This window comes from Rhinopithecus roxellana, chromosome 11 (assembly GCF_007565055.1).
Source record: "Rhinopithecus roxellana isolate Shanxi Qingling chromosome 11, ASM756505v1, whole genome shotgun sequence".
Taxonomy (NCBI): domain Eukaryota; kingdom Metazoa; phylum Chordata; class Mammalia; order Primates; family Cercopithecidae; genus Rhinopithecus; species Rhinopithecus roxellana.
The window spans coordinates 31,983,261-31,996,276 of record NC_044559.1 but is presented as its reverse complement, the minus strand read 5'-3'; the positions used below and the strand labels follow the sequence as shown (position 1 = coordinate 31,996,276).

General features: G+C 33.7%; 1 protein-coding gene across 2 annotated transcripts in view; it reads right to left on the bottom strand.

Moving 5' to 3' along the window:
• Positions 1 to 13,016, bottom strand: part of SHOC2 (SHOC2 leucine rich repeat scaffold protein) — a 92,441-nt gene that overhangs the window by 19,071 nt on the left and 60,354 nt on the right. For both annotated transcript variants that reach the window (XM_030941331.1, XM_010370333.2), the window contains exon 3: positions 8,052 to 8,189. In XM_030941331.1, coding sequence (XP_030797191.1) covers positions 8,052 to 8,189 — 138 coding nt within the window. The remainder of the gene's footprint in view (positions 1 to 8,051; positions 8,190 to 13,016) is intronic.

Genomic DNA, 13,016 nt, shown 5'->3' with positions numbered 1-13,016 from the left:
TTCATGGTATGTGTGCCATTATCTCTCCAATCATTGCTCAACTGATGGCATTTGTTTAATTTTTTAAAAAAGAATTATGTAATAAATACCCTTAGACATATATCTCTGTGTATATGTGAAAATATTTCTTATGTGTCAGACGATATAGATATTTAAAATTTTAATAAATAACAAAAGGCTACATCATTTTTACTTCCACCAAGAGTGAAGAATAGCCCCATTTACTCATATCCTTGTAAAATGGGGAGGGATGGTATCAACATTTTATCCCTTGCCTATTCCATTCCTATGGCCACCACTATAGCAAGGTCAGCAGAAGTGAAAATTTTCCTGCGAGTAGTGATCATGTTTGATTATAAAGAACTTCGAAATCTTCTGATAAAATTTTAATTTCCTGTATGCAGCTGCAGATAAAAAGAGGCAGCTAACCTTTAAAAATAAAATGGAAGTAAATAAGACCATCCCTTTTTCTCCTTTACATCACCGCTTTCCCTATGGAAGACAGTTGTTTCATTGTAACAAAATGGCTGACTCGTTCACCAAGGGGTCTTTGAAGTCTGCCATAAGAGGGGAGAATTTATTAACAGAGGAAAGTCTCCATGATCTTACTCCATCAACTGACATGCCTCATTCAATAACCCTTTACAGTATCACAGGAGATGAATACAATAAACATGTTTTTTATTCTCACTGAAAACTAAAAAACTTTCTCTGGTAACAATGATTAGTAGGGGAACCAAATTCTAAATGTTTATCAACTCAAATCCTAGTAAATAGAACCAGATTCTTGAAACTTCTCATCCAAAACCAAATAACTCTTAAGTTTCTCACTTTTAAAACCAGAGTAGGTTCCTAGAATTTAAAAATTACAAAATAAAAATAATGTAGCTAAATTGCTACATGACATTATCTAGTACCAAAACCAGCGGTAATTTAAATTAAGAGCTACCTCCACCTTTGTTGGATCTAAATTTTTTGCTTTTTGGTGAGGCAGAAGGGGTTGAATTTCTAACACTGTAATCCATGAGAATAGGCTATTCTGATGAAGAAATTTCACATTTGCAAAGGCCTTATCACTTGAGACTGCTGGCAAATTCAAAGAGTCATCCACATTTTGCCAGAGTCCATTACTCTCAGCTAAATAAAAGAGGTTAAGAAAATTAAGGATGAAATATCAAAACTCTTTTATGCCAGAAGAAAACATCAGAAGTCTAGCTTTTATTGTGATTCACCCTCTGCAGTGGTTTCAACTCTAACCTCTCTCAATGAGTGGTTTTAACCACAAACTAAACTGCAACCTAGAAATCAACACATGCTTGCTGTAATGTTGAGCCATCTTGACTAAGAAATAAAATCATTGCTGTTGAGCTTCTGTATATAAACGTAGGCTGATCAGTGCCAATCACTGGCATTTAGCTTTCAAGTGCTTAACTTTGTCTATAAATTGTTCTGTGCTCCACTTTGACAGCTTGCTTTCTCTTATGCTGTCAGATTTTAAAAATATGGTGAAATCAAATGGCTATGAATTAAAATTAGATTCTTTCAATTTCAGCAAATATAACCAGCAGCTTTAGGTTAATTTAGTATAACTTTTGAGTAAGACTAATTTAAATGATCATAATCTTATTTTAACAAAGTGGCAAAAAAGTAGTAGGAAAGACTCAGGGTTCGAAGGATGAAATGTCAAAGGTACAATTATTTTTTTAGAAACATTAAACTAAAAGCAAACTGAAAAGTAAGCAACACAGAAATTCCTGAATGTTAAAAACCCAAAGAACACCACCATTAAAAAGAAAACTAGTAAAGTTGTTATACATACGCTGCACTGTAATTACCTAAAACCCAATTACTAAAATGACTAAAATGCTACTTGTTGGTATAACCATAATTGCTGTAACATTTCTTCAGAGCCCAGTGCAACAAAAAGGCCTCTGTGAATTGTTCTGTGCTCCAGCCTTGAAGGCAAGGTTTTGTGGCATAGTTCTCTCCTAATATCATTTTGAGAAGAAATAGAAAGTAAAATATTTTTTCCTACTTCAGACCGTTTCTTCCCTGGATTACATAAAACTACCAGAGGTACCAGAAGGCTTTAAAAAACATCAGGTTCATACTTTAAAACAAAGTAATTGTTGGTTTGAAGCTTAATGTTTTCTTCTGTTCATAGCTAATTTCTGAATGAGAAAATATTCATATAAAATAATACATTTTTTAATTCAAGAAGGCAGACTAACAATTAAATCAGAGAAACTATAAATATGTATTTAAGCACTCTCTTACTTAACTGCAACTTGGTAAACCCCAACCCATTTCCTTCTGTCTCTTCCTCACATCCTATGAGCTGCCAGCAATACTAGCTGCTCAGCCTGGAAGTAAATGGCAGCAATTATCACAGGGGAGTGACAGTTACTCCAGGAATGTTCATGTTAAATAAAGAAAAAAGTAAAAACATTCTGGTCTACTTATAAGAAAAAAGAAAAGAAGGAAAAGGCAAGTAAATACAGTGATTTCTGGAAAGTAACTGTAAGATGATACAAGATTTTATTTTCAGTTATGAATTTAGGGCAAGATTCTTTAGTCCAGGGAAAAGAGAGTGGGCAGCTGCTTCCAGACTAGCATCAACTCTGCAGAATAGGTGTCGGCCTTTCTGTTTTTAAGTTATACTTTCCCAGAACTAGAGTAGGATTTAAAAAAGGAAAAGTATCAGGAGAACCATAATTCACTTCAGTTTCCACTATTTAGGGTAAATTGTTCTTCCTCAATAAATGAGAGTAAAAATCTCAAAGGTCAATTAAAACTGTTGAAATTTGTAAGAGACCAAGACCCAAAGGTCAAAGTTGCCCACCAAACCTCAATCTTCTGCTACATAATCAAAATACTAGCACTGGAAAGGATGGAGAAAGACAGAGTAATTATTTTAATAAACATGGTAATTGATAAATGACTACAATGTCATAAAAAGTTTCAATAAATATTACCAATTTACTTTGCCATTTACTCAGAGTAACAGCTGTACTATACTTGGCGACAACTATCAAAGCTATATAAAAGTAAATGCAATGTTATTTAAAATTTTCTTGTTGTTCATGTTTCAGTTCTCATTGATTTCCAATTTGTAATACTGTAATCTGACCCTACAGAATAAGCTAGAGGTGAGGCATATGTGTTATTCTGAGATAACATCTAAACTACAAGAGATTAATACTAAAATCAAATGTTTTCATATTAGTAAACACACTTAAAACACAGAAGAATCACCTCTAATAGGACACTAATCCTACTTACTAGAAGACTGTATTATATATCACCACCTATGCTTTCTCTGTTTGCCAGGATTATTCATTTCAGTACTTTAATCGCATGCACCTTTGACTATTATTTAACAAGACTGAGATACAGACACATATAAAAATATTAAATAATAAAATATTGTTAGACTATTTGAGACAGAGAAGGTTGAATGAAAATCATGCTTTATATATCTATCTGATCAGTTGAAGGAGTAGGCAAAATTATACAGATATTTAGGAGAAAAGAGTTCTAAACAGAGAGATGGGAAGTACAAATATCTCAAGGCTAGAATTTACCTGATATGTTCAAGAAACAATAAAATGTCTAGCATGTGTAATATCCTAAGATATACACAGTGACTAAACATCAATGAGAAGGATAAGAACATCACTTTATAACATTTCAAGTATCCTAAATTTTAGTTCTCCTGTCTGATTTGCAGTAGAGTAAAGCAACATTTTGTTTTTCTAAGACTAAGAATTTGGATTTTATAAAAAGTCATTTTTTGAAAGTGCTTTTAGGTGACGTTTCACTTAAAGTGATTATGATGAGATTATGCATTATTCTTTCTTTTCTTCTTTACCATTCCAATTAGTTGGTTGTTCATACTAACCAAACTTACAGATACATATTTCAATGTAAAAACATACAACACAAACTAAATATGTCACTGTGTGACATATTTACTATACTGAACACTATACTGAATATATGCTGAATATATATGGCCAACAGAGAAAGCATATATACACTGAATATATACTGAATATACTGAAGAACACTGTACTGAAATAAAACGTAAACCTATATGTTGAATTGGCCCAGAGTATACTAGGAAAATGTGATCCTGAAAAATAAACAGTGAGAAATAAAATATAGTTCTTAAATTTCAGAAATCTAGAAATAATACTTTGGCTGGCCAAGCAAAATGACTAAGTCACTTATCACGGGGGAGAAAAAAAAAAATGGACTGGCCTCATCTTTGTACATTCAATTCCAGAAGAAGGTAGAACTATCTGTTAGTTCTACTGAGATCCTCAAGGAAAGGAAGTTTGACCCAATTATTTATATCCATCTAAACTGTTTCTGAATTATATGAATTATAAAAGCTATACACATACAAGAACTATAGGAGAATACTGTTCCCATGAACCATTTTTGAGAAAATGACTACCAACCAGACTGACTTCAGCCAACCAAGAAATGACTGAGGCAACTATGGCAACAGGACATGAACATTAAGACTAAAAACAAAAATGGGAATTAGTATAACAAGGTATGTGTTACCTATGCTGACAATGCAATTAACAAAAATAAGAAGAAAAAGAGACTCCTCCAGAAAGGGCAGAAAGTAGAATAAACTCACTGATTGCCTCTTCTGTAACATAATTGATATTTATGGATCACTCTACCCAACAAAAGTAGAATACATATTAAACTGCACATGGAATACTTTTACTATGATGAAAGAATTCAAGTCCTATCAAGAATGTTTTTGGCCACAACGGAGGTAAACTAGAAGTCAAAGTCTAAGGTTTTTGCCTTTAAAAGTAATAGCAAAAACCGCAATTACTTTTTTACCAACCTAATAAACAAGCCATAGATCACAGAAGAAACAAAAAGGTAAATTAGAAAATACTTTTAAAAGGAAAATACAATATATCAGAATTTGTGGGAAGCTGCTGAAGCAGTACTGAAGGGGAAATTTATAGTGCTAACTGTCTTTATGAGAATAATAGAAAGGTCTCAAATTAATGACCTCAAGCTGCCACCATAAGAAACTAGAAAAAGAACAAATAAAACTCAAAGTAAGCTGGTGAAAAGAAATAATAAAGTTCAAAATGGAAATCAATGAAATAAAAACCAGAGAAACAATAGGGAAAATCAATAAAACTAAGAGAGGATCAATAACATTGATATACTTCTAGCCAGAATGATTAAGAAAAAGAGAGAACATACAAGTTCCTGATATCAGGAATTAGAGAGGTGGCATTACTACAGATTCTACAGATATTAAAATAACATTAAGAATGTTATGAACAACTTAAAGCTTTAAAATATGATAAATGAAATAAAATAAATATATTCCTCGAAAGACCCATATGACCAAGCTTGCTGAAGAAGAAAGTAATAACCTGAATAGCCCTATACCTATTAAAGTAATTGAAACTGCTTTAAAAAAAATTCCTATAAAGAAAAGTCCTGTCCTGGATGGCTTCACTGGTGAATTTTATCAAATATTAAAGGAAGAAATAATGCAATTTCATACCAACTATTCCAAAAATTGAACATATGTAGCCAGCATTACCCTGAAACCAAAAACTAGATAAAGATAGGTTGTATAATATTACATGTGAATTTATTGTTTATTCAAAACAAATACATCTAATATTTAGAACTTCTACGAGAATGTAACTTTTTAATTTATTTCTTCTTGGTAAGCAATTTTGGTCTTATTATCTGGTTTTTATCAAGTTCAGGGAAACATTATAAAATTAGATTTTATAACTGTATCACCACTATTTGGCCTTCTGGAACATCTAGTCCTATCTGCCATGACTTTGTAATTTTTTCACTTCTTTTCTACACATTTCTTTTTGATCTAGATTCTAGGGGACTTTTAGTTTATCCTAGAGACTGGTTTCTGGCTGTGTTCATCTGGTTATATGGAATTTTCCATTAAATTTGATCTGGCAAACATATCTCTAAGAGTTATATTTTATTCTTTGTTTCCTTTTTGTATCAGCCTGATCATATTTTAAACACGCAGTTTAAATATCCTTTCTATGTTCTTTTTCTCCTAGGATCACTTCTCCTTGTTCATCTTGGCCATTTCAATAGATTTTAAAGAGAAAAAAAAGCATGAAATAATTGTGCTTGGTCCTTATCATCTTGAACCAGAAATCTGATTCTCTTATTTATACAGGACATTCAGTAGAATATTAATTTTGGATATTAATAGAATAATTCAGTATGTGTTGCAGACAATCTTGCCTTTCAGAGGGACATCTAAACCATAAACCGGTTAACTAGAATATGTAATCTCTTTCCACTACAAACAGTAATATGATAGTGTCATGGGCCAAAAATCAGGGAAACATAGATTCTAATGGCTACTTATTACATCCATGTTTCAGCTTGCTTTTCTGTAAATAATTGTCCTGTATAACCTAAGACAGTCTACGCAACTCTGCTAAGAAATTCCCTAAAACTGCTTTGTTTTAAGTAATGGTAGGTAATTCAAATAAATGCTCCCAATAAAAAAATAAATAAATAAAAACATCTTCCAAAACCAAAATCAGAGAGTTAACAACATAATAACTAAGCACCAGACCAGAAACAAGCTGGGAACCCAGACACAAGCAAAACAATGGAGATAATTCCGTCTTAAGAGCACATCCCTAACTAGAAGACGCAGCTAAAAAGCTAAGCCATTTTTTCAGCAAGAGTCAAAATCTAGGGTCTGCCAAGGGTGAGGACTCTAGTCATCAACCTCACCTGGGACCCTCTAGAGCTGCACCCTACCAGTAAGGGTGAACTGGAAATAAAACAGCCATCCAGTTAGCCTGCAGAAAACCTTTTAATCACTTGGGGGACCAAAAAAATCTCAAGCCTTGAACACAAATGGATTAAAGTGATCCCCTCTCTACTAGGTACCCAACAGAGGCAGACAAAAACTCTTCTGGAGAAAGATAACATCATCACAGGCCTCAAATTATTTAGTAATCATGCCTCTGAAATACTCATGACTGGACCAAGAGTGGTGGCTAAGGCCTGTAATCCCAGCACTTTGGGAGGCAGAAGTGGGCAGATCACCTGAGGTCAGGAATTCAACACCAGCCTGGCCAACATAGTGAAATCTCATCTCAATTAAAAATAGAAAAAAATTAGCCAGGCGTGGTGGTGGGCGCCTATGGTCCCAGCTACTCAGGAGGCTGAGGCAGGAGAATCGCTTAAACCCAGGAGGCGGAGGCTGCAGTGAGCCAAGATCGCACCACTGCACTCCAGCCTGAGCAGCAGAGTGAAACTTGTCTCAAAAAAAAAAAAAAAGAAAAAAGTAAAATACTATTCATGACTGAAATTATGTAAATTAAGTAGAGATGTAATTTTTCTAAGTAAACATTATAGTATCCTTATACCACATTAATAACTAAAAAGGCATCAGAATTTTTAAAATTCCCTTTACTGGTATAAATTTATGAACAATCGGAAAAAATAAACAAGACTACATAAACACAGAACATATCACAGCTCAATTCAATTTTTTTGCAATTTGGCTAAGTCTCTAAAACATATTTTGAACTTCAAGTCATCTCCTCGCTTATCCCCTTAGTATTACAGATAAACAAACTTTAAAGTATACTGGCCGTGTTTAAAAAACTAAACAACAATGGTTTTATTTTTCAGTATGGAATACTTTAGCAAAGAAAGGACCACACCCAGTATAATAGCATGCAACTCAGAAATAAGCAGAAATAGAAAAAGCCACCCATTTTGCAATTTAAACTATGACAGAATATATACACATGTAACTCAACATTCTCTCTCTTTTATAATCCCATTGGGATCATTTCCTAAAACCTATTTTCTTTGTCAAGAAAAGGAAATGAAAAGTTATTTTAAAATATTATCTTAAAAGTTTTACAACTTTGGTAATTGTGAATTTTAATCCTGAATTTTCATTACCAAATGGACCAAAAATAGTCCTGTTAATATCCAGTTAGCTATTAACAGCTATCAATATCTTCTTTCTCCTCTCATACCTATAGTATCTGGGAGATCTAGCAGTTCATTGTGCTGCAAGTCAAGGTTGGTTATCTGTGTACAGTTTCCAATCTCCTTTGGAAGGTGTTCAAGTTGATTGTGAGCCACATCCAGCGTAATGAGGTTACATAATTCACCTGTAAATTGACCAACATAAAAATTCAATAAGCATTAAAGAACACACTAGATAATACTTGTAAGCAAGAAAATAAATCTTATAATTTCTGAAAACTGGAAACAAAACCATATTAGATAGGCAACTTTTATTTTAAAATTTTAAATCATTTAGTGAACACACTTGCATTGCAAGAAAATGAAAATTTCTTTTTTCTGTATCACAATTGCATTTTCTTTCTCAAAAACTAAGTCAACCACAAATCTGAAACCATTACTTCAAGATGACATCTGATAAAATCTCGTTTGTGAATGATTACTTTTCCAACCTCTTTAAGTAACCAATTCAGTCACAAATGTTTACATATATTCCCAAATTTGAAGTACTGATTTTGTTAACCAAATTCAGCATAAATAATACCAGATACACCTTGAGTTCAGTTTGAGGGTCATAATCTATCTCAAGATATGGAAATAAATGGAAATGGAAAAGTAATTTTAAATTATTATCTTAAAAGTTTTACAACTTTGATAATTGTGAATTTTAATCTTGAATTTTCATTACCAAAATGGATCAAGATAGTCTTCTTAATATCCAGTTAGCTACTAATAGCTATCAGTATCTTCTTTCTCCTCTCACACCTATAGTATCTAGGAGGTCTAGCAGTTCACTATGTTGCCAAACAAAGTTGGTTATCTGTGTACTGTTTCCAATCTCCCTTGGAAGGTGTTCAAGTTGATTGTGAACTACATCCAGCTTTCAAATATGAAATCTCATATATGCTTTTGAATATGCATGTGTTCTGATGTTATATAAATGCGTAAATTGACATTTATAAATAAAAATTGCTTCTCAATTTACTAGGACTCTAAAAGGACAGAAAATAAGGTATATTTCTCCCTTTCCATTCTGGTTGAAAGGTCTGTACTGGCAATTTAAATTACCTGTAGTGTTACTGAGTTTTTAAAAACCTTTTCATTTTTATTGGTCTTGTCAAGGCTTTTCTATTATTATTTTTTAAGGCAGAGGTTGGAGATACAGAAAAGTACAAACTATAGAACTCTGAAGAATGGGTGTGTAACACATTTTTAAGCCACATATAATAAACACAGGCAACAAAAGAAAAATCGATCTTAGATTTTATCAAAATTAAAAATTTTAGTGCATCAGAGGATACTATGAAGAGTGAAAAGGCAACCTATACAGTGGGAGAAAATATATGCAAATCACATATCTCATAATGGATTGATATCTAGAATATATAAAGAACTACAATAAAACAAGACCACCACAAAAAACCTCAAAGAAGCCGATTTTAAAAAGGGCAATGGACTTCAATAGATATTTCTCTAACGATATACAAGTCGGCAATAAACACATGAAAAGATGCTCAACATCAGTAATCACTAGGGAAATGCAAATCACGAGATACCACTTCATACCCATTGGGATGGCTATTATCAAAAAATAGAAAATAACAAGTACTAGTAAGGATGTGGAGAAACTGGAACCTTTGTGCACTGCTGTTGGGAAATGGTACAGTTGCTGTGAAAAACCGCACAGTGGTTCTTCAAAAAATTAAACATAAAATTACCATACAAGTCAGCAATTCAACTTCAAGGTATACATCCAAAAGAACTGAAAACAAGGACACAAACACATATTTGTACACCAATGGTCATAGCAGCATTATTCACAACAGTCAAAATGTGGAAACAACCCAACTATCTATTAACGAATGAATAACCAAAATGTGGTATGTATATATAAAGGAGTACTATACAGACTTGAATACATTTCTGATAGGTGCTAAACATGGATAAACCTGGAAAACATTATATACCACGTGAAATAAGCCACACACAAAAGAACAATTTTATGAGCCCTCTTATATGAGGTACATGGAATAGTCAAATTCACAGAGACAGAAAGCAGAACGGTGGTTAGTAGGTGCTGAGGAGAGAGGGGAATGAGGACTTATTGTTCAACAGGTACAGAGTTTCAGTCTCAGACGATGAAAATGTTCTGGAGATGAATAATGGTAATCGTTGCACGGCAATGTCAATGTGCTTAATGCCACTGAACTCTACAAGTAAAAATGGCTAAAATGATACATTACACGTTATGCATATTTTATAATAAAAAAACGTATGGGACATAGCTAAGCCAGTGCTAAGAGGGAAGTTTATAGCACTAAATTTTTACATTACAAAAGAGGTAGGATCTCAAATCAGCAATCTAAGTCCATCTCAAGAAAAGAGAAAAAGGTAAAAATAAGTCCAAGCAAGCAAAAGGAAGGTAATAAAAATGAGTATAAATCAATAAAAATGAAAACCAGGAAGAAAGAGAATAGTTAATGTAAATATAAGATGGTTTTTTGGGGGAAAAAATCAATGTTTATAGCCCTCTGCCATTATTTACAAAGATAAAAAAGGGAGAAGATACATATTTCAAATATTAGCAATAAAAAAAGAAATACAGATCCTACGGTGTTTAAAAAGATAAAACGGACATACTACAAAAATCTTTGTAATTATAAATCATAAATTCAAAAACTTAGAAGATATAACCTAATTACTCCAAAGCCACAAACTACCAAAACTCAATCAATATGAAACAGAAAGCCTGAATAGTACTATAACCATTAAATAAGTATTTGTAACTAAAAAGTTTTTCAAAAAAGAAATTCTAGGCCCAGATGGCTTCACTGCAGACTTTTACCAAATTATGCAATGTCTGCCAAAAAATAGAGGAGGAAACAATTTCAAACTCATTTTATGAGGTATTACTTTGATATTAAAATCAAAGACAGTACAAAAAAGAAAACTATAAATCAATGTCTCTCATGAGATTTCTATGTCAGGAACTCAGACACAAAAATTCTCAACAAAATATTAGAAAACTGAATTCAACAATATAAAAGGGATTATACATCATGACCAAGTACGATTAGGATTAATTCCAGATATGCAAGGCGGGTTTACTATTTGAAAATCAATCAATGTTATTTACCATATCAACAGTCTAAGGAAGTAAGATCATTTGATGATTCATACAAGGAAAACTTTTAACAAATGCAAAATGCATTCATGTTAAAAACCATCACCAATTTAGAAACAGTGGGGAATTACCTCAATTTAGTAAAAAGCTTCTATAAAAACTTACAGCTGACTTCCAGTTTCCAATCTAACACATAAAAAAATTTTGAAGTCGTTGCTCCTGTCCTCACAACAAGAAAAAGGCTGAATAAAATGAAGATTATCAACTCTTCTCATATCCTTTTGACATCTAAGGACAAACCTCTGCCCCCAGAACTGGAGAGAAATGTGATACAGAGTTACCAGGAGTAGAAGCCACAGCTGGGAGCTTGGTAGGAACACTTACTGAACTAATTAATTCATTCAGACAAAAAATTATTGCTATGTACATTCTCTTTTTTCAGGCCCAATACTGGGCACTGAAGAAACAGACTACAATATACCAAATGCTTGTATTCATGAAACTTACAACTTGGAAAAAGACAATGTGATTTAAGGGAGGCTACAGAGAGTCTCTGCTCCAAATAGGTCTCCTTCCCTGCTTGCTTATAAAATTTCACCATTAAAGAGCCATTCTTTTGGATCTTCATGGCCATTCACCTCAAAGTTCTTTATCTTTAAGGTGGTGACCCTTTCACTGACTCATTCATGAAAGAAAAACTTACTGTGCAACTACTGGAGATTCAACAGTGCAGGAAATGAAACAAGTTTCCATCTACATGAAAGATTCAGCAGTGCAGGAAACAAAGCAAGGTTCCATCCACATGAAACTTAACACTGTAGTGTGCATGGAGTGGGGAATCATAAAATAAAGAAATAAAGTGTCAGGATGTGATAACTGCTGTAAACAACAAGAAGAAAACACACAAGGAAAGGAAGCTGGAACTGTGACTGTTGGGGGAAGATGGGGTGGGAAAAAAAAAGCATGTTTGAACTGAGACACAGGGGATTGGGAGGGGAAACAGGCAGAAAAGGAGAGGAGGGAAAGAAAGTGAGAAATCTAGGGTCTTAAATATCACCCTAAGGAATCTAGACCATTTTGACCAGATAATAAAGCACAATTTAAAGTTTTTAAGCAAACCATGATAATCAGAGTAATGTTCTAAAATGTCTGTTTTCTCTAGATTTGAATGGACTGGAGAAAGAGAAATAAAAAATACAGAGCCTAGGTTGATGCAACTGCAATTAGCCCACAAGAAATAGTGTGAAAGTCTATACTACATCAATGGCAGTGGAAGTAAGTGAATGAACAACAGGCCTACTATCAAGAGGGACAGAAAAAGTGACAAGACACTTTGGGAGCCCGAGGCGGGCGGATCATGAGGTCAGAAGATCGAGACCATCCTGGCTAAAACGGTGAAACCCGTCTCTACCAAAAATACAAAAAATTAGCCGGGCATGGTGGTGGGTGCGTGTAGTCCCAGCTACTCGGGAGGCTGAGGCAGGAGAATGGCATGAACCTGGAAGGCAGAGCTTGCAGTGAGTCAAGATTGCGCCACTGCACTCCAGCCCGGGTGACAGAGCGAGACTCCGTCTCGGAAAAAAAAAAAAAAAGTGACAGGAATGTGGTAGAAAATTGCTTTTCAGACTACATATGGTAAAGGCCTGGTTCTTTGTCTTTTGCTTTTCCCAAGTGGTTGTAGATGAATATTTAAAACACAAACACACACTTGGATGTCTCAGCAATGTCAAATTGTTATATAAGATTCTAAATGCTTACTTTCAGTTTCTGTTCTTAATTTGGGCAAACTAGTAACAAATAGTTGGTGGCCCGGTACTTGTCTAGTGAGTAGGCTACACCTTGACTAGAA